This window comes from Symphalangus syndactylus, chromosome 5, assembly GCF_028878055.3.
Source record: "Symphalangus syndactylus isolate Jambi chromosome 5, NHGRI_mSymSyn1-v2.1_pri, whole genome shotgun sequence".
Classification (NCBI taxonomy): Eukaryota; Metazoa; Chordata; class Mammalia; order Primates; family Hylobatidae; genus Symphalangus; species Symphalangus syndactylus.
In genome coordinates, this window is record NC_072427.2 from 146,822,554 (window position 1) to 146,846,898 (window position 24,345).

At 41.6% G+C, this 24,345-nt stretch overlaps 1 protein-coding gene and 1 non-coding gene across 4 annotated transcripts; one reads left to right on the plus strand and one right to left on the minus strand.

Annotated features, from left to right (window-relative positions):
* The first annotated feature begins 556 nt into the window (after positions 1-556).
* AICDA (activation induced cytidine deaminase) lies at positions 557-12,508 on the plus strand. 3 transcript variants are annotated; one of them, XM_055280772.2, is made up of 6 exons: positions 557-620; positions 1,476-1,812; positions 7,645-7,792; positions 9,173-9,443; positions 9,745-9,860; positions 10,336-12,508. In XM_055280772.2, the coding sequence occupies exons 2-6, from the start codon at positions 1,805-1,807 to the stop codon at positions 10,387-10,389; spliced, it is 597 nt and encodes a 198-aa protein (XP_055136747.2). In that variant the 5' UTR covers positions 557-620; positions 1,476-1,804; the 3' UTR covers positions 10,390-12,508. The 3 variants fall into 3 exon arrangements, with proteins under 3 accessions (XP_055136747.2, XP_055136748.2, XP_055136745.2); XM_055280773.2 differs by having other exon boundaries at positions 9,775-9,860; XM_055280770.2 differs by lacking the exons at positions 557-620; positions 1,476-1,812; positions 9,745-9,860; positions 10,336-12,508 and adding an exon at positions 3,589-3,647 and having other exon boundaries at positions 9,173-9,738.
* A 4,522-nt stretch (positions 12,509-17,030) lies between these two features.
* LOC129483772 (small Cajal body-specific RNA 11) lies at positions 17,031-17,162 on the minus strand. The gene has a single exon (XR_008658268.1). It is a non-coding gene; the product is annotated as a small Cajal body-specific RNA 11 (non-coding RNA).
* Positions 17,163-24,345: the final 7,183 nt, after the last annotated feature.

Below are 24,345 nucleotides of genomic sequence, written 5' to 3' on the forward strand. Positions count from 1 at the left end.
GGGAGGCAGGAAGGCCAGTTGGGAAGCAAAATGCAATAATCCAGGTTGCTTGGACTTGGAGGTAGTGAGAAGTCGTCAGTTGTGGATATATTCTGGAAGCAGAGATAACAGGATTTGCTAATGGAGTGTGCATGGAATTTAAAAGAAAGAGAGGAACTGAGAGACACTCTGCCCAGGTTTTGCCAAGCAATTGGAAGAATACTGCTGTTTATTGAGATGGGAAAGATGGCAAGAAGAGCTGGTAAGGCAGAGAACAGGGGTTCTGTTTTAGACAGGCTGGAGGTGCTCAGACATCCAAATGGAGGTTCTGAGAGGGAAGTTGGACACACTTGTCTTGAATTTAAGGAAGCAGTCTGATAGATTTCGCTGTGTCCCCACCCAAATCTCATCTTGAATTGTAGTTCCCACAATTCCCACATGTCATGGGAGGGACCTAGTGGGAGGTAGTTGAACCATGGGGCTGGGTCTTTCCCATGCTGTTCTCATGATAGTAAGTCTCACAAGAGCTGATGGTTTTATAAAGGGAGTTCCCCTGCATGAGCTCTCTCTTGCCTGCCACCATGTAAGATGTCCCTTGCCCTTCTGCCATGATTGTGAGGCCTCCCCAGCCATGTGGAACTGTGAGTCAATTAAACCTCTTTCCTTTATAAATTACCCAGTCTCAGGCATGTCTTTATTAGCAGTATGAGAACAGATGAATACATGGTCCAAGCTAGGGCTATTGATTTGAAAATCATCAAGGTATAGATGGTATCAGAGCCTTGAGGCAGGAAGAGAGCAGAGACCCTAGCTGCATTGCTTACCATTGCATCCCTAGCACTTGGCATAGTTTCCATTGACAGTAGGCATTAAGTGTCTACTCAGTGAATAAATAGAATGCATGTGGGCTACAGTAGGAGAGAGAAATACAACCTTAATAGACCAAGTTCTATGAGAGTACAAAATTAAAGTCTTTTATTTGAAGATCTTAGCCTGTTTTCCAAATTCTATGCAGCCAATTAGACACTGATGTCTGGTGAAATAAGCATTTTTGTATTTTGGGGGACTGCTGCTGCTTCTGACTCCAAATTAAGGATTTTTTTTTTTTTTTTTCTAAAAAAGATGGCTTATGCAAAAATCACTCTTTGGTGTAAATATCTAGTCTTCAAGCAATTCTTGTAATGTAATCAGAAAGAAAAAAATCCATGGTTTGGGAGGGAAAATTTTTGTGTTCTAAATTCTGTATAACTGAGTTCATTTGCTTAACTGCAAAGCAGGAGCTGTTAGTGCCTGTCTGTACTGAGGTTCACAGATACTGTGGGAATATGGGGGAATTAGAGGCTTTCTAAGTGCTCTTTAACACAGTAACACAAGAAGCTATTTAAATGCTCTTTAAGGTATTTACATAAATATTACTATTATCATTGTGCTTTTATTTTGTGTTATCATGATTATAATTTAAGTGTCTACTGTTACTGCCTCCTGATCTTTGCTAGCTATGGAGCATGGACTGGACTTTTAGAGCAGCAGCCCTAAAGGAACCTAAACATTAAGCAGAGCTGCCCTCAATCGTTTAACCTGTGTGACACTGCCTATGACAGCCCCACCCACCCATCTTCACTGGATCCAAATCAGGAGCAAGGCCGTTGGGGTACCTGGTGGGGGTGATGCTGTCAGGGGGGGAGGAGCCCAGGAGGGCAAGCTCAAATTTGAATGTGAAGGGCCAATGCACTGTCAGACTGAGACAGAGAATCATCATTAATTGAAGCAAGATTCTTCTGGCCTGAGACTTGCAGGGAGCCAAGAAGACACTCTGGACACCACTATGGACAGGTAAAGAGGCAGTCTCCTCGTGGGTGATTGCACTGGCCTTCCTCTCAGAGCAAATCTGAGTAATGAGACTGGTAGCTATCCCTTTCTCTCATATAACTGTCTGACTGATAAGATCAGCTTGATCAATATGCATATATATTTTTTATCTGTCTCCTTTTCTTCTATTCATATCTTATATGCTGTCAGCCCAATTCTTTCTGTTTCAGTCTTCTCTCAATTTCTCTCTTTCTCATGTGGCAAAAGAAGTAGTGTGTACAATGTACTGATTCGTCCTGAGATTTGTACCATGGTTGAAACTAATTTACGGTAATAATATTAACATAGCAAATCTTTAGAGACTCAAATCATGAAAAGGTAATAGCAGTACTGTACTAAAAACGGTAGTGTTAATTTTTGTAATAATGTCGTAAATATTCAACAATAAAACAACTTGAAGACACACTTTCCTAGGGAGATGTTACTGAAATAATTTAGCTATAGTAAGAAAATTTGTAATTTTAGAAATGCCAAGCATTCTAAATTAATTGCTTGAAAGTCACTATGATTGTGTCCATTATAAGGAGAAAAATTCATTCAAGCAAGTTATTTAATGTTAAAGGCCCAATTGTTAGGCAGTTAATGGCACTTTTACTATTGACTAATCTTTCCATTTGTTCAGACACAGCTTAACTTACCTCTTAGGTGAGTTAAGAGGTAACTTAGGTGTGAATTTGGTTAAGGTCCTCATAATGTCTTTATGTGCAGTTTTTGATAAGTTATTATCACAGAACTTATTCTATTCCTACATTTATGATTACTATGAATGTATGAGAATAATACCTAATCCTTATACTTTACCTCAATTTAATTCCTTTATAAAGAACTTACATTACAGAATAAAGATTTTTTAAAAATATATTTTTTTGTAGAGACAGAGTCTTAGACCAGCCCAGGCTGGTCTCTAAGTCCTGGCCTCAAGCAGTCCTCCTGCCTGGGCCTCCTAAAGTGCTGGAATTACAGACATGAGCCACCACATCCAATATACAGAATAAAGATTTTTAATGGAGGATTTAATGTTCTTCAGAAAATTTTCTTGAGGGCAAACAATGTCAAATGTCTCCTCAGTTTACATTGAGATTTTGAAAACAAGTCTGAGGTACAGGTCCTTGTGACGGGTCCATTGGAAATACTTGTTCAAAGCAAAATGCAAAGCAAAGGTAAAATCAGCAGTTGAAATTCAGAGAAAGACAGAAAAGGAGAAAAGATGAAATTCAACAGGACAACAGGGAAATCTATCATCATGAAGGAGGAGAGTATCTGTAGAGCTCATTAGTGATGGCAAAATGACTTGGTCAGGATTATTTTTAACCCGCTTGTTTCTGGTTTGCACGGGCAGCTAGGGTTCTGCCTCAGGGAGCACAGCTGTCCAGAGCAGCTGTCAGCCTGCAGGCTTGAAACACTCCCTCGGCAAAGTCCTTCCAACCCGGGACAGAAATGACGAGAACAAGAAGCTAGAAACAGGCCCCTAACCAGAGAAGGGAAGTAATGGATCAACAAAGTTAACTAGCAATCATTTCACGCAATTCATTTCACTCTGACTGGTAACATGTGACAGAAACAGTGCAGGCCTATTGTATTTTCATGTAGAGTAGGACCCAAAAATCCACCCGAAGTCCTTTATCTGTGCCACATCCTTCTTATCTATACTTCCAGGACACTTTTTCTTCCTTATGATAAGGCTCTCTCTCTCTCTCTCTACACACACACACACACACACACACACACACTCCACCAACAAAGGTGTATGTAAAAGGATGTAGATTCCTCTGCCTTTCTCATCTACACAGCCCAGGAGGGTAAGTTAAATATAAAAGGGATTTATTGGTAAGAGATGATGCTTAATCTGTTTAACACTGGGTCTCAAAGAGAGAATTTCTTTTCTTTTTCTTCTGTACTTATTAAGCACCTATTATGTGTTGAGCTTATATATACAAAGGGTTATTATATGCCAATATAGTAATATTAATGGTGGTTGGTACTATGGTAATTACCATAAAAATTATTATCCTTTTAAAATAAAGCTAATTATTATTGGATCTTTTTTAGTATTCATTTTATGTTTTTTATGTTTTTTATTTTTTAAAAGACAATCTCACTCTGTTACCTAGGCTGGAGTGCAGTGGTGCAATCATAGCTTATCTGCAGTCTTGAGCTCCTGGGCTCAAGCAATCCTCCTGCCTTGGCTTCCCAAAGTGTTGGGATACAGTCATGAGCCACTGCATCTGGCCTAGTATCCATTTAGATTAAAATATGCATTTTTAATTTTAAAATAATATGGCTAATTTGTACCATATATATAAATTTAAAATATATTTTAATTTTAAAATAATATGGCTAATTTTACCTTATATATAATATATATACATATTTTTACCTTATATGTGTATACTGGTAATAAATCTAGTTTGCAGCCTAAGGTTTAAAGTGCTTTCCAATAAGCTTCATGTATGTGAGGGGAGACATTTAAACTGAAACAGACAGCTGGGGGTGGCGGCTCACACCTGTAATCCCAGCACTTTGGGAGGCTGAGGTGGGTGGATCGCTTGAGCCCTGGAGTTCAAGACCAGCCTGAGCAACATGGCAAAACCCTGTTTCTATAAAAAAAATACAAACATTAGCTGGGCATGGTGGCGTGTGCCTGTGGTCCCAGCTACTGGGGGCTGAGGCAGGAGAATCGTTGGAGCCCCGGAGGCCAAGGCTGCACTGGGCAGTGCTTGCGCCACTGCACTCCAGCCTGGGTGACAGGACCAGACCTTGCCTCAAAAAAATAGCAAGCAAAATTAAAAATAAATGGAAAGAACTACAAAAAGCTGTTGTCCTAGATGGTCTGCTTAGCTAGGCTGGGATTTTTGGTATTTAAATTTTAAAGTCAGGGTCTATCACCTGCACTACATTATTAAAATATCAGTTCTCAATGTATATCCACATAAAGACTGGTACATGAATGTTCATAGTACCTTTATTCACAAAACCCCAAAGTAGAGACTATCCAAATATCCATCAACAAGTGAACAAATAAACAAAATGTGCTATATCCATGCAATGGAATATCACTCTGCAGTACAAAGGAAGAAGCTACTTTGGGATGAATCCCAAAGTCATGACACTAAATGAAAGAGTCAGACGTGAAGGAGGAGATAATGTATGCCATACGAAATTCTAGAAAATGAAAGTAACTTATAAATACAGAAAGCAAATCAGGGCAGGCATAGTGGCTCATGCCTGTAATCCCAGCACTTTGAGAGGCCACGTGGGAGGATTGCTAGAACTCAGGAGTTCAAGACCAGCCTGGGCAACACAGTGAAACTCCATTCTCCACAAAAAGGGGGAAAAAAGAAAGCAAATCAGTGGTCGTCCTGTGGAGAGGGGAAGGACTGCAAAGCGGGAGGAAGAAGCTCTAGTGGGGTGAGGGTGGTGATTCAGGTTCTGTATCCTGACCGTGGTAGCAGTTTGGGGTGTTTACACCCAAAAATATTCGTAGAATTATGCATCTTAAATGAGTGAAGTTTACTGTATGTAAATTATACCTCAATGTAAGAAAAAAAAATGAGTAAGAAAAGTTTCAATTCTCTTGCCAGCAAACGTTATTCAAATTCCTGAGCCCTTTACTTCGCAAATTCTCTGCACTTCTGCCCCATACCACTAGGGGACAGCACCAGCTCCACAAATTGGATAAATGCATTTCTGGAAAAGACTAGAGACAAAATTGAGGCATGGCTTGTGCTTTCATATCAACCACGCTGTACGGCTTGTGTTGCTGCTTGCAGCTGCAATGGGGACTCTCGATTTCTTTAAGGAAACTTGGGTTACCAGAGTATTTCCACAAATGCTATTCCAATTAGTGCTTATGATATGCAAGACACTGTGCTAGGAGCCAGAAAACAAAGAGGAGGAGAAATCAGTCATTATGTGGGAACAACATAGCAAGATATTTAGATTATTTTGCCTAGTTAAAAAAGCAGCAGAGTATAAAATCACACATGCAATCAGTATAATCCAAATCATGTAAATATGTGCCTGTAGAAAGACTAGAGGAATAAAACACAAGAATCTTAAGTCATTGTCATTAGACACTAAGTCTAATTATTATTATTAGACACTATGATACTTGAGATTTAAAAAATCTTTAATATTTTAAAATTTAGAGCTCTTCTATTTTTCCATAGTATTCAAGTTTGACAATGATCAAGTATTACTCTTTTTTTTTTTTTTTTTTTTTTTGAGATGGAATTTCGGTCTTGTTGCCCATGCTGGAGTGGAATGGCGTGGCCGTAGCTCACTGCAACCTCCACCTCCTGGGTTCAAGCAGTTCTGTCACCTCAGCCTCCCCGGTAGCTGGGATTACAGGCCCCCACCACCACACTCTGCTAATGATTGTATTTTTAGTAGAGATGGGGTTTCACCATGTTGGCCAGGCTGGTCTCGAACTCCTGACCTCAGAGGATCCACCTGCCTCGGCCTCCCAAAGTGCTGGGATTACAGGTGTGGGCCACTGCGCCCAGCCAAGTATTGCTCTTATACATTAAAAAACAGGTGTGAGCCACTGCACCCAGCCAGATATTGCTCTTATACATTAAAAAATAGGCCGGTATAGTGGCTCACACCTGTAATCCCAGCACTTTGGGAAGCCGAGGCGGGCAGAACACCGGAGGTTAGGAGTTCAAGGCCAGCCTGGCCAAGATGGTGAAACCCCGTCTCTATTAAAAATACAAACATTACCTGGGCATGATGGTGGGCGCCTGTAATCCCAGCTACTCAGGAGGCTAAGGCAGGAGGATCCGCTGAGCCTGGGAGATTTGCCTGAGCCTGAGAGGTTGAGGCTACAGTAAGCCAAGATCATGCCAGTGTACTTCAGCCTGGGCGACAAAGTGAGACCGTATCTCAAAAAAATAAAATAAATAAAAATAAAAAAAGAAATTTAGATCAAGGTCCAACTGTAAAAAGTGGCCTACATACCACATTAAAGAGTTTGGAGTTTATTCTGCAGGCAGAAGAGAACCATCAGGGGGTCTTCAGCATGGGAATGGCATGGTGCACCTGGGTTTTTGTGAGATCAGGGTGGTGACAGTGTGGGGAATGTTATTTTGGAGACTCTGGAGGCAGAGAGACCAGTTAAAAGGCCAGTACAACAGCTAAGGAGGAAGAAGATGAGGGCTTGGACCGAAGCAGAGAACAGCAAACAGGGAAGGTACAAATTCAAGAAATATTTGGGGTTTGAATCAACACATTCAGATGATTAATTAAAGGACTGAGGAAGAAGGAATGAGTCAAGGATGGTTCCAGGCTGCTAGCCTGCTTACCTGAGGTGGCAAAGTCAGGAGGAGAGGCAGTTTAGGACAGGGGGCAGTTGAGGAATATCGTTTTGATCATTTTGAGTTTGAGGTACAGGTTAGACACTTAGGTAAAGACTGGAGGGGAAATCTGAAAATATTATTATGGGACTGAGGAACAAGTTTATTTTATTTTTTGTTTTGTTTTCTTGTTGAAGAACAAATTTAATTGTAATTCCAAGTCGTCAGCATCTAGAAGACAGTGGCAGGAGGTGACTGTCTTGTGGGTAAGAGTTTGGGGTCCTTGATGAGTATCTCTCAATTGGCCTTAAATATGAGCAGGAAAACAAGTTTATGATGGATCAGCGGGGCTCAGTAGGGCTCAGGCAGCCAGCAGAGGAAGCCACAGCATCTTCTTTGGTTTAGCCCAAGTAATGACTTCTTTAAAAAGCTGAAGGAAAATCCAGAGTGACCAGATAATAAACTGTACTTTTGCATTTTCTCTCCCTCCTCTCACCCACAGCCTCTTGATGAACCGGAGGAAGTTTCTTTACCACTTCAAAAATGTCCGCTGGGCTAAGGGTCGGAATGAGACCTACCTGTGCTACGTAGTGAAGAGGCAGGACAGTGCTACTTCCTTTTCACTGGACTTTGGTCATCTTCGCAATAAGGTATCAATTAAAGTCAGCTTTGCAAGCAGTTTAGTGGTCAACTGTGAGTGCTTTTAGAGCCACCTGCTGATGGTAGTACTTTCATCCTTTTTTTGGCATTTGTGTCTCTATTACATTCCTCAAATCCTTTTTTTCTTTCTTTTTCCATGTCCATGCACCCATATTAGACATGGCCCAAAATATGGTGATTTAATTCCTCCCCAGTAATGCTGGGCACCCTAATGCCACTCCTTCCTTCAGTGCCAAGAACAAGTGCTCCCAAACTGTTTACCAGCTTTCCTCAGCATCTGAATTGCCTTTGAGATTAATTAAGCTAAAAGCATTTTTATTTGGGAGAATATTATCAGCTTGTTCAAGCAAAACTTTTAAATGTGAAAAACAAGTTGTGTCTTAAGCATTTTTGAAAATTAAGGAAGAGGAATTTGGGAAAAAATTAACAGTGGCTCAATTCTGTTTTCCAAATGATTTCTTTTCCTTCCTACTCACATGGGTCATAGGCCAGTGAATACATTCAACATGGTGATCCCCAGAAAACTCAGAGAAGTCTCGGCTGATTGATTAATTAAATTGATCTTTCGGCTACCTGAGAGAATTACATTTCCAAGAGATTTCTTCACCAAAATCCAGATGGGTTTACATAAACTTCTGCCCACGAGTATCTCCTCTCTCCTAACATGCTGTGACATCTGCGCTTGGTGGAATCTCAGGGAAGCATCCATGGGATGGAAGGTCATCGTCTGGTCCATTGTTTGATGGTTATATTACCATGCAATTTTCTTTGCCTACATTTGTATTGAGTACATCCCAATCCCCTTCCTATCTGGTGACATGACACATTGTATGTCAGAAGGCTTTGATTTCACCAAGCACTTTCATTTACTTCTCATGGCAGTGCCTATTACTTCTCTTATAACACCCATCTGTCTGCTTTACCAAAATCTATTTCCCCTTTTCAGATCTTCCCAAATGGTCCTCATAAACTGTCCTGCTTCCACCTAGTGGTCCAGGTATATTTCCACAATGTTACATCAACAGGCACTTCTAGCCATTTTCCTTCTCAAAAGGTGCAAAAAGCAGCTTCATAAACACAAATTAAATCTTCGGTGAGGTAGTGTGATGCTGCTTCCTCCCAACTCAGCGCACTTCATCTTCCTTATTCCACAAAAACCCATAGCCTCCCTTCACTCTGCAGGACTAGTGCTGCCAGGGTTCAGCTCTACCTACTGGTGTGCTCTTTTGAGCAAGTTGCTTAGCCTCTCTGTAACACAAGGACAATAGCTGCGAGCATCCTCAAAGATCACTGTAGGAGAAAATGACTAAGGCTACCAGAGCCGCAGGAAAAGTCGGTGAATTTTAGCGTGGTCCTCTCGGTCTCCCCAGAATGGCTGCCACGTGGAATTGCTCTTCCTCCGCTACATCTCGGACTGGGACCTAGACCCTGGCCGCTGCTACCGCGTCACCTGGTTCACCTCCTGGAGCCCCTGCTACGACTGTGCCCGACATGTGGTCGACTTTCTGCGAGGGAACCCCAACCTCAGTCTGAGGATCTTCACCGCGCGCCTCTACTTCTGCGAGGACCGCAAGTCTGAGCCCGAGGGGCTGCGGCGGCTGCACCGCGCCGGGGTGCAAATAGCCATCATGACCTTCAAAGGTGCGAAACGGCCTTCCGCGCAGGCGCAGTGCAGCAGCCCGCATTCGGGATTGCGATGCAGAATGAATGAGTTAGTGGGGAAGCTCCAGGGGAAGAAGTGGGCGGGGATCCTGGTTCACCTTTGAAGCCGAAATTAAAGATTAGAAGCAGAGAAAAGAGTGAATGGCTCAGAGACAAGGCCCCGAGGAAGTGAGAAAATGGGTCCAGGGTTGCTTTCTTTCCCCTCGATTTGGAACCTGAACTGTCTTCTACCCCCATATCCCCGCCTTTTTTTCTTTCCTTTTTTTTTTTTTTTTTAAAGATTATTTTTACTGCTGGAATACTTTTGTAGAAAACCATGAAAGAACTTTCCAAGCCTGGGAAGGGCTGCATGAAAATTCAGTTCGTCTCTCCAGACAGCTTCGGCGCATCCTTTTGGTAAGGGGCTTCCTTGCTTTTTAAATTTTCTTTCTCTATAGTCTTTTTTGGAGTTTCGTATATTTCTTATATTTTCTTATTGTTTAATCACTCTCAGTTTTCATCTGATGAAAACTTTATTTCTCCTCCACATCAGCTTTTTCTTCTGCTGTTTCACCATTCAGAGCCCTCTGCGATGGTTCCTTTTCCCTCTCTTTTCTTTCTTTTGTTGTTTCACATCTTTAAATTTCTGTCTCTCCCCAGGGTTGCCTTTCGTTCCTGGTCAGAATTCTTTTCTCCTTTTTTTTTTTTTAAACAAACAAACAAACAAACAAACAAACAAACAAACAAAAAACCCAAAAAAACTCTTTCCCAATTTACTTTCTTCCAAAATGTTACAAAGTCATCCACTCAGGTTAGAAGCCTCTCCGGCCCCACCGACCGCCAACCCAGTTTTGAAGTCATTCACTCAATTTGCTTCTCTCTTTCTCTACAGCCCCTGTATGAGGTTGATGACTTACGAGACGCGTTTCGTACTTTGGGACTTTGATAGCAACTTCCAGGAATGTCACACACGATGAAATATCTCTGCTGAAGACAGTGGATAAAAAACAGTCCTTCAAGTCTTCTCTGTTTTTCTTCTTCAATTCTCACTTTCTTAGAGTTTAGAGAAAAAATATTTATATACGACTCTTTAAAAAGATCTATGTCTTGAAAATAGAGAAGGAACACAGGCCTGGCCAGGGACATGCTGCAATTGGTGCAGTTTTGAATGCAACATTGTCCCCTACTGGGAATAACAGAACTGCAGGACCTGGAAGCATCCTAAAGTGTCAACGTTTTTCTATGACTTTTAGGAAGGATGAGAGCAAAAGGTATATCCTAAAAAGCATGGTGAGAGGATCAAACGTTTTTATGTCAACATCCTTTATTATTTGATTCATTTGAGTTAACAATGGTGTTAGTGATAGATTTTTCTATTCTTTTCCCTTGACGTTTACTTTCAAGTAACACAAACTCTTCCATCAGGCCATGATCTATAGGACCTCCTAATGAGAGTATCTGGGTGATTGTGACCCCAAACCATCTCTCCAAAGCATTAATATCCAGTCATGTGCTGCACGTTTTAATCAGCAGAAGCATGTTTTTATGTTTGTACAAAAGAAGATTGTTATGGGTGGGGATGGAGGTATAGACCATGCATGGTCACCTTCAAGCTATTTTAATAAAGGATCTTAAAATGGGCAGGAGGACTGTGAACAAGACACCCTAATAATGGGTTGATGTCTGAAGTAGCAAATCTTCTGGAAACACAAACTCTTTTAAGGAAGTCCCTAATTTAGAAACATCCACAAACTTCACATATCATAATTAGCAAACAATTGGAAGGAAGTTGCTTGAATGTTGGGAAGAGGAAAATCTATTGGCTCTCATGGGTCTCTTCATCTCAGAAATGCCAATCAGGTCAAGGTTTGCTACTTTTTGTATGTGTATGATGCTTCTCCCAAAGGTAGATTAACTATATAAGAGAGTTGTGACAAAACAGAATGATAAAGCTGCAAACCGTGGCACACGCTTATAGTTCCAGCTGCTTGGGAGGTTGAGGAGGGAGGATAGCTTGAACACAGGTATTCAAGGCCAGCCTGGGCAACATAGCAAGACCCTGTCTCTCAAAAAAAAAAAAAAAAGAGAGAGAAAGAGGGCCAGGCATGGTGGCTCATGCCTGTAATCCCATCACTTTGGGAGGCTGAGCCGGGCAGATCACCTGTGGTCAGGAGTTTGAGACCAGCCAGGCCAACATGGCAAAACCCCATCTGTACTAAAAATACAAAAATTATCCAGGCGTGGTAGCAGGTACCTGTAATCCCAGCTACTTGGGAGGCTGAGGCAGGAGAATCGCTTGAACCCAGGAGGTGGAGGTTGCAGTGAGCCAAGATCGTGCTGTTGCACTCCAGCCTGGGCGACAAGAGCAAGATTCTGTCTCAGGAAAAAAAAAAAAAAAAAAAAAAAGAGAGAAAGAGAAAGAGAACAATATTTGGGAGAGAAGGATGGGAAAGCATTGCAAGGAAATTGTGCTTTATCCAACAAAATGTAAGGAGCCAATAAGGGATCCCTATTTGTCTCTATTGGTGTCTATTTGTCCCTAACAACTGTCTTTGATAGTGAGAAAAATATTCAGAATAACCATATCCCTGTGCAGTTATTACCTAGCAACCCTTGCAATGAAGATGAACAGATCCACAGGAAAACTTGTATGAACAACTGTCTTATTTTAATCTCATTGTATGTAAGTTTGTGAAATAGTTAAAAATTGTTACTTCATGTATTCATTTATATTTTATATTATTTTGTGTCTAAAGATATTTTTATTAACATGATTTCCTTTTCTGATATATTGAAATGGATTCTCAAAGCTTCATAAATTTATAACTTTAGAAATGATTCTAATAACAATGTATGTAATTGTAACATTTTAGTAATGGTGCTATGAAGCCATTTCTCTTGATTTTTAGTAAACTTTTATGACAGCAAATTTGCTTCTGTCTCACTTTCAATCAATTAAATAAATGACAAATAATTTTGGATGTTTTGAAGATAAAATACCAAATGAAATAATACAAAAGTGATTTATATGAAGTTAAAATAAAAAATCAGTATGATGGAATAAACTTGAGAGTCCAGAAGTTACCCCATACATCTGTAGTCAACTAATTTCTCACAAGGGTGTAAGGACCATTCAATGGAGAAAAAATGATCTTCTCAACAAATGGTGCTGAGCTAATCGGATATTACATGCAAAGGAATGAATTTGAGTCTCTACTACACACCATACACAAACATTAACTAAAAATCATCAAGTACCTAAATATTAGAGCCTAAATTATAAACCTTAGAGAGAAACATAGGTAAGAATTTTTATGACTTTAGATTAGGCAACAGCTTCTTAATTATGACACCAAAAGCACAAGCAACCAAAGACAAAAATAAAAAGTTGGACTTCATCAAAATTAAAAATCTTTGTGCATCAAAGGACACTTAGTAAGAAAATGAAAAGACAACCCACAGAAGTGGGAGAAAACACTTGCAAATCATATATCTGATAAGGGTTGTGATATTATGATATATATATTAGTTTTTGCCCATAGTTCCTGGCTTATAACCCCCCTCACCCTTGTTACAGTCATTTGTTATAAGGTTGGATGGTTTAGGCCTCAGAAGCAAAACTCTCTCTGACCTTCTCTGACCCTCCTGTCTCTGGCCCCTCATTCTTCCCTGAGGCCATCCATAAAAACTAGAATCTCTCTTCCACAAGGCGGTCAAAGAAACCAGCACCTCCTTTCCCCCAGACCAGTCATAAAACCTAAAAATATTACTCTAATTCCCCCTCCTTGCCATATAAACACTGGCTGTAAGGAAATAATCTGACTGGGCATGATGGCTCATGCCTGTAATCCCAGCATTATGGGAGGCTGAGGCGGGCAGGTAGCCTGAGCCTTGGAGTTCAAGACCAGCCTGGGCAACACAGTGAGACCCCATCTCTACAAAACTTAGCCAGGCAAGGTAGCACAAATCTGTAGTCCCAGCTACTCTGGAGGCTGTCTCAAAAACAAAAAGAAAACAAACAAAAAAGTGACCTATCTTGTTGGATTGTAGATCACGAGACCCTCATTCCAGACAGGGTCCTGCCCATATCCTGGGTGAAAGAATGCTGCACAGAGAGGCCAAGAAGAATCTGAACAGACACACCTTGCTGGGTTTCCGCAGTCTATTAGCATTAGATCGTATCCTTTTTTCTTTTTCTTTTTTGAGACAGAGTCTAGCTCTGTCACCCAGGCTAGAGCGCAGTGGCGCGATCTCGGCTCACTGCAATCTCTGCCTCCTGGGCTCAAGCAATTCTACTGCCTCAGCCTCCAGAGTAGTTGGGACTTACAGGCGCCTGCCACCATGCCTGGCTAATTTTTGTATTTTTAGTAGAGACAGGGTTTCACCAAATTGGTTAAGCTGGTCTCGAACTCCTGACCTCGGGTAATCTGCCCACCTCGGCCTCCGAAAGTGCTGGGATTACAGGCGTGAGCCACTGTGGCTGGCCTTGATCATACCCTTTTTTCTAACCACAATTTTACCTGGTTGTCCACGCTTCAGTCATGCCTATCCAATGAAGTCTCCATAAAGCCCAAGAGGACAGGGTTTAGGGAGCTTACAGAGAGCTAAACACAAGAAGGTAAACAAAACTCACCCACGTCTACAGTGCAGGTCTACAGAAAAATACAAAAACAAAAACAAAAGCATTCAGACTCATCTGTGTCCTGGGACAGTGGCGTACCACAACTCTGGGGGGACGGAAGCTTCTGTGCTCAGGACCCTTCTAGACCTCACCCTGTGTATCTCTTCATCTGGCTGTTTATTTATGTCATTATCCTTTGTAATAAACCAGTAAACATAAGTATTTTCCTGAGTTCTGTGGGCAGTCCTAATGAATTCATCAAACCCAACAAAGGTCATGGGAACCCCAACTCGAAGTAACTGGTCAGAAGTTCCAGAGGCCTGGACTTGTGACTGGTGGGAGGGTGGGGATGATCTTGTGGGACTGAACACTCAACCTGTGGGATCTGAAACTATGTCCAGGTAGATAGTGTCTGAACTGAACTGGAGGATACCCAGTTTGTGCCTGCTGCAGAATAGATTGCTTGCATTGGTTACAGAAGTGTTCTGTGTTGATTGTTGCTGTAGTATGAGAACAGAGGGAAAAACAGTTTATGTATTCTTTCTACTCAAGAGTCTAGTATCCAGAACATATAAAGAACTCTTAGGTTGGACACGGTGGCTAACGTCTGTAATCCCAGAACTTTGGGAGGCTGAGGAGGGAGGAGAGCTTGAGCCCAGGAATTCAAGACTAGCCTGGGAAACATGGTGAGACCCAATCTCTATAAAAAATTTAAAGAAATTAGCTGGACAGAGTGCTGTGAGCCTGTGGTGCCAGATACATGGAAGGCAGAGGCAGATGATCTCTTGAGCCCAGCAAGCCAAGGCTACAGTGAGCCATGTTTACACCACTGCACTCTATCCTGGGTGACAGAGCAAGATTCTGTCTCAAAAAAAAAAAAGAGAGAGAGAGAGAGAGAAGAAAACTATTAAAATTCAACAACAAAAGACAAACAACCTCATTTAAAAATGGCCAAATGGCCACTTAAAAGACTTAAGTAGACATTTCTCCAAATATTTACAAATGGCCAATAAGCACATGAAAAGATGCTCAATATCATTAGTCACGAGGGACATGCAAATTAAAACCACAATGAAATACTATTTTATACCCACTAGGGTGGCTATAAACAAAGAAACAAAAAAAACTCAATAACGAGTACTGTAGAAATCGGAACCCCTATATATTGGCTGGTGAAAATATAAAATGGTGCAGCAGTTGTGGAAAACAGTTTGGCAGTTCCTCTAAAGTTAAACATAGAATTACCATATGACCCAGAAATTCTACTCCTGGGTATATATCTAAGAGAATTAGGGACAGGTGTTCAAACAAAAACTTGTACAGGAATGTTCAAAAAAGCATATTCATAATGGCCAAAGAGTAGACATACTGTCAACTAATGAATAAATAAACAAAAGGTGGTATATTTATACAATGGAATTTTATTCAGCCATAAAAATGAATGAAGTGCTGATGCGTGCTACAACATGGATAAACCTTGCAAACATTGTGCTATGTGAAAGAATTTAGATGCAAAAAGTCACTCATTGTATGATTCCACTTATATAAAATGTCCAGAATAGGAAAATCCATAGAGACAGAAAGATCTGTAGTTGTCATGGACTGGAGGGAGGGGGAAATGAGGAGTGTCTACTTAATGGGTATGAGATTTTTCTTTTAAGGGTGATGAAAATAGCCTGGGATTAGATAGTAGAATTTTATACATTTTTTTAAGTCAGTATGACTTTTTTTTTTTTTTTTTTTGAGATAGAGTCTTACTCTGTCACCTAGGCTGGAGTATAGTGGCATGATCTTGGCTCACTGCAACCTCTGCCTCCTGGGCTCAAGTGATTCTTGTGCCTCAGACTCCTGAGTAGCTTAAATTACAGGTACGTGCCACCACACCTGGCTAATTTTTGTATTTTTAGTAGAGACAGGGTTTCACGATGTTGGCCAGCTGGTCTCAAACTCTTGGCCTCAAGTGATCTGCCTGCCTCAGCTTCCCAAAGTGCTGAGATTACAGGAGTGAGCTACCGTGCCAGGCCTGTCAGTATGACTTTGAAGTCAAGCAAACCTAAATTAGAGTTCTGGTTCCATATGACAATGGGTTAGATATTTAATCTCTGTAAAGCCTTAATTTCTTTCCTCTCTGTAAAATGGGTCCATTAATATTAACATTTCATGTATCTTTGGCTCTTGCCTGTATCTCAGCACTTTGGGAGGCTGAGGAGGGTGCATCGCTTGAGCCCAGGAGTTCAAGACCAACCAGGGCAACAGAGTGAAACCTTATCTGTACAAAAATTACAAAAATTAGCTGGGCTTGGTAGTGTGCACTTGTAGTTCCAGCTACTCAGGAGGGCTCGGGTGGGAGGACTGCTTGAGCCCAGGGGGCAGAGGTTGCAGTGAGCCATGATCACACCATGCACACCAGCCTGGATGACAGAGTGAGATCCTGTCTCGAAATAATAATAATAATAATATTATTATTATTATTATTTTTGGTAAGTATTAAATTAGACAATAATAGAAAGCTGATGCTGTCTCCATGAATGGCACCGCCATCCTTTCTGTTTGCAAGCCAGAAACTCAGAAATTACCCCCGATCTCACCCTCTGCCCCCATGGCTAGTTGTATAAATTTTGTTTTCTAACTATCTCTTGAATTTACGTTTCTCTATCTCCTCTACTATACCCTGAGAAAGAGGAAAAGAAAGCAGCCCCTGACGGTTGAAAGCTGGCTTGATACCCACAGCTAAGACAAATTGTTTTCCTATTGGACATAACAGTCTCCCAACCTCAGAAAAAGTTACTCTAAGACTATGATAAAATAAGAGAAAGCAAAGCCTCTTCATAATTTTGTCTAAATACAGAAAACGAACAAACAAACAAGTTCACTGTGCCACCCACAAAATATCAAACACAAAATATCAAACATCCCCTCTCTTGGCTAAAAATGAATGACTGCTACATTTTCTTTTTTAATCTTAAATTGTCCTTTCCTGCCAGCCCTATTCTCAGGAGACGGCCCTCCTAAACTGAGAGGGAGATTGCTGTGTGTCCTGCCAGACTACCCTGTTAGGACCGAGCGCAGGGGAGCAGAAATGGCCTAGGCCAGGACAAGTGACTGTTACTTCTTTACCAATTACAGCTTTATCCTTGTTCTAATCTGCCCTCCCTGAGATAATATCCATTCACATATCCAGTGACTGAGCTCAGGGGAGCAGAAATGGCCTAGTCCAGGACAAGTGGCTGCTACTTCTTTACCAATTACAGCTTTATCCTTGTTCTAATCTGCCCTCCCTGAGATAGTATCTATTCACATACCCAATTACAGAATTGACCCGATTCCCTAACGACATCTAATCCAAAGCTAATCTTCATTTTATTTGACCCTCCCCGCAAATCACCCGACAGCCATGAGTGGTGTAAGGTTAGAAATGACCAAGTCTATGTATGTTTGTGTGTTTTTACAATGTTAGGATTTTATCGATGTTATTTTAATCACAAAAGTTACAGATTATATGGAGTTCTTAAGGAGGCCATTTTTTTAAAGTACTTTTTGTTTCTTTGGTAGTCAGAGCCGCAGAGACACGGGCTCAAGTCACTTTATAAGTCAGTCAATATTGGAAACCATACATTATTATAGTATATTAAATTAATATATAAATATTATAGGTTAAGTATTTTACAATAAACAAAGTAACATTTAACATTAAAAAAAAGAGAGAGAGCGAGCTAGGAGAAAGGGTTAATGAACTAGTTTAGTGGGAGTGCAGATGATAAAAGGAGTCCGGGTCTGGCGTGGGTGGTTTGCTGGTCGTGTAAGGAAAACTGGGAGGTGGCAGAGCCTTTGGTGGCAGATGCCAGGTTTTTATCATGAGTGACTGCAAGAAGGTGTCACTTAGGATGGCTATTTGGAGTTGCTGAAGGCCTAATCTTTTTCATATTCATAGAGTATTTGGTGAGAACTGATAGTGGAAGAGTGTGTTTGTGTTTTTATCTGGTTGTGTGCAGCCTTTTAAAAAAATTTATTTATTAAACGAAACATGCTATTCTTATTGGCAAAGTGCCCTATGAAATGTAAAATGGCATCTTTTTTAATAAGATGGAGTTAGTTATGTCTTTTTGTTGTTTTTTTTTTTTTTGAGATGGAGTCTCACTCTGTTGGAGTGTGATAGCGTGATCTCTGCTCACTGCAACATCTGGCTTCTGGGTTCAAGCGATTCTCCCACCTCAGCTTCCTTAGTAGCTGGGATTACAGGCACGCACCACCACACTCAGCTAATTTTTTTTTTTTTTTTTTAGTAGAGACGGGGTTTCTCCATATTGGCCAGGCTGGTCTCGAACTTCTGACTTCCAGTGATCCTCCTGCCTTGGCCTCCCAAAGTGCTGGGATTACAGGCATGAGCCACCACGCCCAGCTGGAGTTAGTTACATGAAGGGTGCTCTATACACTCACCAAAGTCCAACTTCTATTACTCATTCTTTTTAACACCCTCTTACTGAGACAACTCATAGCTCATGTCTCCCCATGATGTGTGTTCTCCCCTCACTGCAGTGAGTAATAGACCCAATTTGTTCAACTCTAGGTGAGCTCCTGGTGCCTTTTGGCTGGAAGCCATTGACACACTTTAGTTCAAGCCATCAATAGCTTTTGCTTAGTCTATTGCAATAGCCTGTAATGTTCACTATTTCTTATACATTACTGAGAATCACTTTGTAATAGAGACAATGACTATCATTATTATTATTATTATTTTTTGAGACAGAGTCTTGCTCTGTCGCTCAGGCTGGAGTGCAGTGGCGTGATCTCGGCTCACTGCAACTTCTGCCTCCTGGGTTCAAGTGATTCCCCTGCCTCAGCCTCCTGAGTAGCTGGAACTATAGGCATGTACCACAACGCCCTAATTTTTTGTGTTTTTCATAGAGATGGGGTTTAGCCATGTTGGCCAGGCTGGTCTCGAACTCCTGATCTCAAGTAATCCACCCACCTTGGCCTCCCAAAGTGTTGGGATTACAAGCATGAGCCACCATGCCCAGCCGACAATAATTATTTTTAAGATTTCACGAGAAATAGAGTTTGTTAATTATTTATTTATTCTTCCAAATATTTGCTGATTAACTCTACTATGTGCATAGCATTGTGACATCATGAAGATATATGAAGAAAACTTTTAATTAAAAAAAGTCTCTGCCTTCAATAAGCTTTGGCAATCCATGTACATGGATAAAATATTATATGAAGTTTTAAAATGAAAGTTGGCAGCCAGGCACAGTGGCTGACACCTGTAATCCCAGCACTTTGGGAGGCCGAGGTGGGTGGATCACCTGAGGTCAGGAGTTCGAGACCAGCCTGACCAATATGATGAAACTCTGTCTCTACTAAAAATACAAAAATTAGCTGGGCTTGGTGGCGGGCGCCTGTAATCCCAGCTACTTGGGAGGCTGAGGCAGGAGAATCACTTGAACCCAGGAGGCGGAGGTTGTAGTGAGCCAAGATCATGCCACTGCACTCCAGCCTGGGCAACAAGAGTGAAACTCCATCTCAAAAAAAAACCAAAAAACAAAAAAACTTTTCATCACAGAAAGCATTATTTATAGTAGTTTGGAATTTTAAGCCTTTATTTCAAACTTTTTTTTTCTTCTTTGAGATGGAGGCTTGCTCTGTTGCTCAGGCTGGAGTGCAGTGGCATGATCTTGGCTCACTGCAACCTCTGCCTCCCCGCTGGTCAAGCAATTCTGTTGCCTCCTGAGTAGCTGGGATTACAGGCATGTACCACCATGCCTGGCTAATTTTTGTATTTTTGGTAGACACAGGGTTTTGCCATGTTGGCCAGGCTGGTCTCGAACTCCTGACCTCAAGTGATCCGCCTGCCTTGGCCTCCCAAAGTGCTGGGATTACAGGTGTGAGCCACCATGGCTGGTCCTATTTCAAACTTAAAAATTGTGTTATATGACTTACAAATCTAATTTTTTGCATTAAATGACAACCACTTTCACTTGTTCTTTAATATTGGAGCAACTCAAGATAGAGATTATATTTTTAAAAACAGAATTATTATTTTTTTTGAGACTGAATCTTGCTTTGTTGTGGGAGATAGGTCAGAGTGGTGGAAGAAGCTATAGGGAAAGAAGCAGGCCTTTTGAAAGGTCAGAAGGCTCTGCAAAGCTTCTGGGGAGAATAAGCTGGAGGCACCTGTTCTCTTATGCTGAGGCAGAGGGCAAAATGCACTCCAGCCTGGGCGACAGAGCGAGATTCCGTCTCAAAAAAAAAAAAAAAAGAAATAGGTACAAGGAAGTATAGGGGAATTTATCTAAATAGGCTTGTTTACCCATGTTGCCCAGAAACCATCTTTGGCCAACCCCGAGTGACTGCTCCAGGTAAGGGGGAACAATGTTAATTACCTGCAGATTGTGTTTGCTCCAGGCTTTCGCATTATGTTTATACTAAATAAATGCAAGCAGCTCCAGCTACTCGAGAGTGCCTGCTCTGCCAGCAGTCCCTTAGCGGCTCTTACACTGCATACCTGTGTCTGAGTATTCCTTTCATCCGTGGCTCGGCCAGGGTCTGTGGGACAGATCCGGCATTCTATCACCAAGGCTAGAATGCAATGGTATGGTCATAGCTCACTGTGCAGTCCCAAACTCCTAGGGTCAAGCAATCTTCCTACCTCAGTCTTTCAAGTAGCTGGGACTACAAGCATATACCACCATGCCCGACTACTTTTTAAAAAAATATTATTTGTAGAGGTCGGTCGTAGTGGCTCATGCCTGTAAACCCAGCACTTTGGGAGGCTGAGGCGGGAGGATGGCTTGAGCTCAGGATTTCGAGACCAGCCTGGGCAACATGGTAAAACTCCATCTCTACTAAAAATACAAAAAATTAGCCAGGCGTGGTGGCGCGCATCTGTATTGCCAGCTACTGGGGAGGCTGAGATGGGAGGAGTGCTTGAGCCCAGGAGGCAGAGGTTGCAGTGAGCCGTGGTCGCACCACTGCACTCCAGCCCCAGTGACAGAGCGAGCCCGTCTCAAAATAAGTAAATACATAATTTGTAGAGGGCCAGGCACTGTGGTGCACGCCTATAATCCCAGCACTTTGGGAGGCCGAGGCAGGAGGATCATTTGAGCCCAGAAGTTTGAGGCCAGCCTGGGCAACACAGTGACACCTCGTCTCTATATAGAAAAAAAATTAATTAAAAAATAATAAAATAAATAAAATGTTATTTGTAGAGATGGACACTTGTTATGTTGACCAAGCTGGTCTCAAACTCCTGGCCTCAAAGGATCCTCTTGCCTCAGCCTCCCAGAACACTGGGATTACAAGCCTGGGCTGCCACATCTGGCTAAAAAATCCTATTGGCAAATTTGATTACACTATTTCCTTCCTTCCTTCCTTCCTTCCTTCCTTCCTTCCTTCCTTCCTTCCTTCCTTCCTTCTTTCCTTTCTTCCTTCCCTCCCTCCCTCCCTCCTTTCTCCCTTCCCTTCCCTTCCCGTCTCTTCTCTTCTCTTCTTTTTTTCTTTCCTTTCCTTTTCTTTTCTTTCCTGGAGTCTTGCTATGTTGCCCAGGCTGGACTCAAACCACTAGGCTCAAGTGATCCTCCTGCCACAGCCTCCCCAGTAGCAGGAACTACAGGCACGCACGACAGCACCCAGCTTACACTACTTTTAATGTTTTAAATTACATCATGCATATTAACATAAACTGTTTTAACCAGCTTAAATGCTTTACATGGCAGATTTGCAAGTAAATCTAATAAATTAAACCTACAAAATGGCAAAATAAGTTTTCTTAAATATCCTAAATATCTCAATGATGTTAACAGATCTAATCAAATTTTCTCAGATGTTTCATCATTTTTGTTCATTTTATTTTATTTTTTGAGACGGAGTTTTGCTCTTGTTGCCCAGGGTGGAGTGCAATGACACAGTCTAGGTTCACTGCAACCTCCGCCTCCTGGGTTCAAGCGATTCTCCTGCCTCAGCCTCCCTAGTAGCTGGGATTACAGGCACCCACCAGCATGCCCGGCTAATTTTTGTATTTTTAGTAGAGAGAGGGTGTCACCATATTGACCAGCTGGTCTCGAACTCCTGACCTTAGGTGATCCTCCTGCTTCAGCCTCCCAAAGTGCTGGGATTACAGGCATAAGCCACCAAGCCTGGCCCATTTTAAGGACTTCTTCTTAAAGATAGTTAAGTGCAGCAGTGGGAAGGTAGGGAAAGAATAGAACAAGGAGTTTCATCTGTAACTGTGAACAGTCAATTGAGGTAACTTGCTACCTTTGGATCAGCCAAACTTTTCATCTTAAAATGTCAACATCTAAAAGATCAGATTCAGCCAGGTGCAGTGACTCATGCCTGTAATATCAGCCCTTTGGGAGACTGCGGCGGGAGGATCACTTGAGGTCTGGAGTTTAAGAACAGCCTGGCCAACATGGTGAAACTCTGTCTCTACTAAAAATACAAAAATTAGCCAGGTTTGGTGGTGGGTGCCTATAATCCCAGCTACTCAGGAGGCTGAGGCATGAGAATTGCTTGAACCCAAGAGGCAGAGGTTGCTGTGAGCCAAGATCTCACCACAGACCTCCAGCCTGGGCAACAGAGTGAGACTCTTGTCTTAAAAAAAAAAAAAAGAAGTAGCCAGGTGTGCTGACATGTGCTTGTAGTCCTAGCTACTCAGGCTGATGGCGGAGGATTACCTGAGCCTGAGAAATTGAGGCTGCAATGAGCTGTGATTGCGCCACTGTACTCAGCCTGCGTGACACAGTGACACCCTGTCTCAAAAAAAAAAAAAAAACTGGACAAATAATTTGCATAGCTTGATCTCATTTATGTTTTAACATGTGTGTGTATGTAGATAGATAACACACACAGACACATATAGCCTTCTTTTCAAACATATACATACATATATACATATGCTTAGCAAAAAGGCTAAAGAGAAACTCCAACCTATTAGCTGTGGTTATCTCCAGGAAGACAGAATAGATGAGAGAAAGAAGCACCGGATATCCTTAATAATTAAAATTAAAGAATAGAAATACTATTTTAAACTTAGGAAGCAATATGAATTTCATTATTCTATATTCTGCAGCATTTTCTTATTACCCTATAGAATATTTCACAGCTTTAAGGAGTTAAGAAAATTTCAGTAAAATTGAAATCTAGCAGAGGAGATGGCATGGTTCTCTGAGTGTCTAAAAACTGTCCTTCCACATGTAATAGCCTGGGACAGTGATCACAAAGCTGCGTCTGTAGGACCCCTGTGCTGTAACATTCCACAGCAACGGGATCAACCTGGAAAGGATGGCCTCGAGCGCTCAAGTCCTTGTTCCAACAACGACTTACAAAACAGTTTTTGAGGGTTGAGCAATCTGTAGGAAAGAGTTTAACAGTCAGGGTTAAACCGGAGAAAGAGGACTGTGGGTGGAGCTATGCTGGTGGTGGGTTGGTAGGTGGTTATGGGGGATGGCAAGGGAAGTCCCAGATCTGCAGGGGAGGCTGTCGGAAGGGCAGGCTAGAACTCTAGTACGTGAACAATGCTATATTCCATAGGTGGAATTTCTTCTTCAGGGAAGCCTCACTTCTGTTCTTACCTTCTTTCAGCTAATTCAGTCAGGCACACCCAATGATCTAGAATCATCTTCCATACCTAAAATCAATGGATTATGAACTTTAGACATATCTACAAAATGCCTCAGAGCAACACCTACATTTGTGTTGGATTGAATAACTGACATGGCTGTAGTGATTGGCTACTTTTTCTTTTTGTTTTTCAGGGACCTCACGGCCTCTGTCTCTCTGAATATCTCCTTTTCTAAGGGTTTCCTCTGCTGGCCTCCCTTGTCAGCTGAATTCCTGGCTTACTCAGTTTCTGTTCTATAGGATTTTAACTTGCATGCAATCCATCATACCTGCCCCTTTCTTCACTTTCTATTTTATATTCTTAATCCTATGGCTACTGGGCATTTTTTTCCCCTCAAATTCCCCAAAGAGGGTCAATAGCATGGTCTCTACTCATCTTTTCACCATGAAGAATGTTGATACTAAGGTGGTAGTAGTGACAATTAGAATGACAGCTATAAAACAGTTTATGAAGAATTAAAGAAGTGAATGACTAGATATGAAAGTTGCAAAAGGAAAGTGAATTAAAAGCAAACCACCATTTTCTACACTGACTGGAGCTTTGCTCCTTGTTAACAGTTATACTCAAAGGACATATTGCATCTGAGCCTGGGTCTTACCCAGTGGCTGTAATTCCTTGCCTAACTGGCTGTCTCTCCTGTCCCTGGTCCCATAAGCCAG

Excerpts from the sequence above, each read along its gene's own strand:
- AICDA (XM_055280772.2), top strand. Across the intron at positions 7,793-9,172 it reads TTGGTCATCTTCGCAATAAG|AATGGCTGCCACGTGGAATT; the intron begins GTATCAATTAAA and ends CGGTCTCCCCAG. Across the intron at positions 9,861-10,335 it reads AGCTTCGGCGCATCCTTTTG|CCCCTGTATGAGGTTGATGA; the intron begins GTAAGGGGCTTC and ends CTTTCTCTACAG.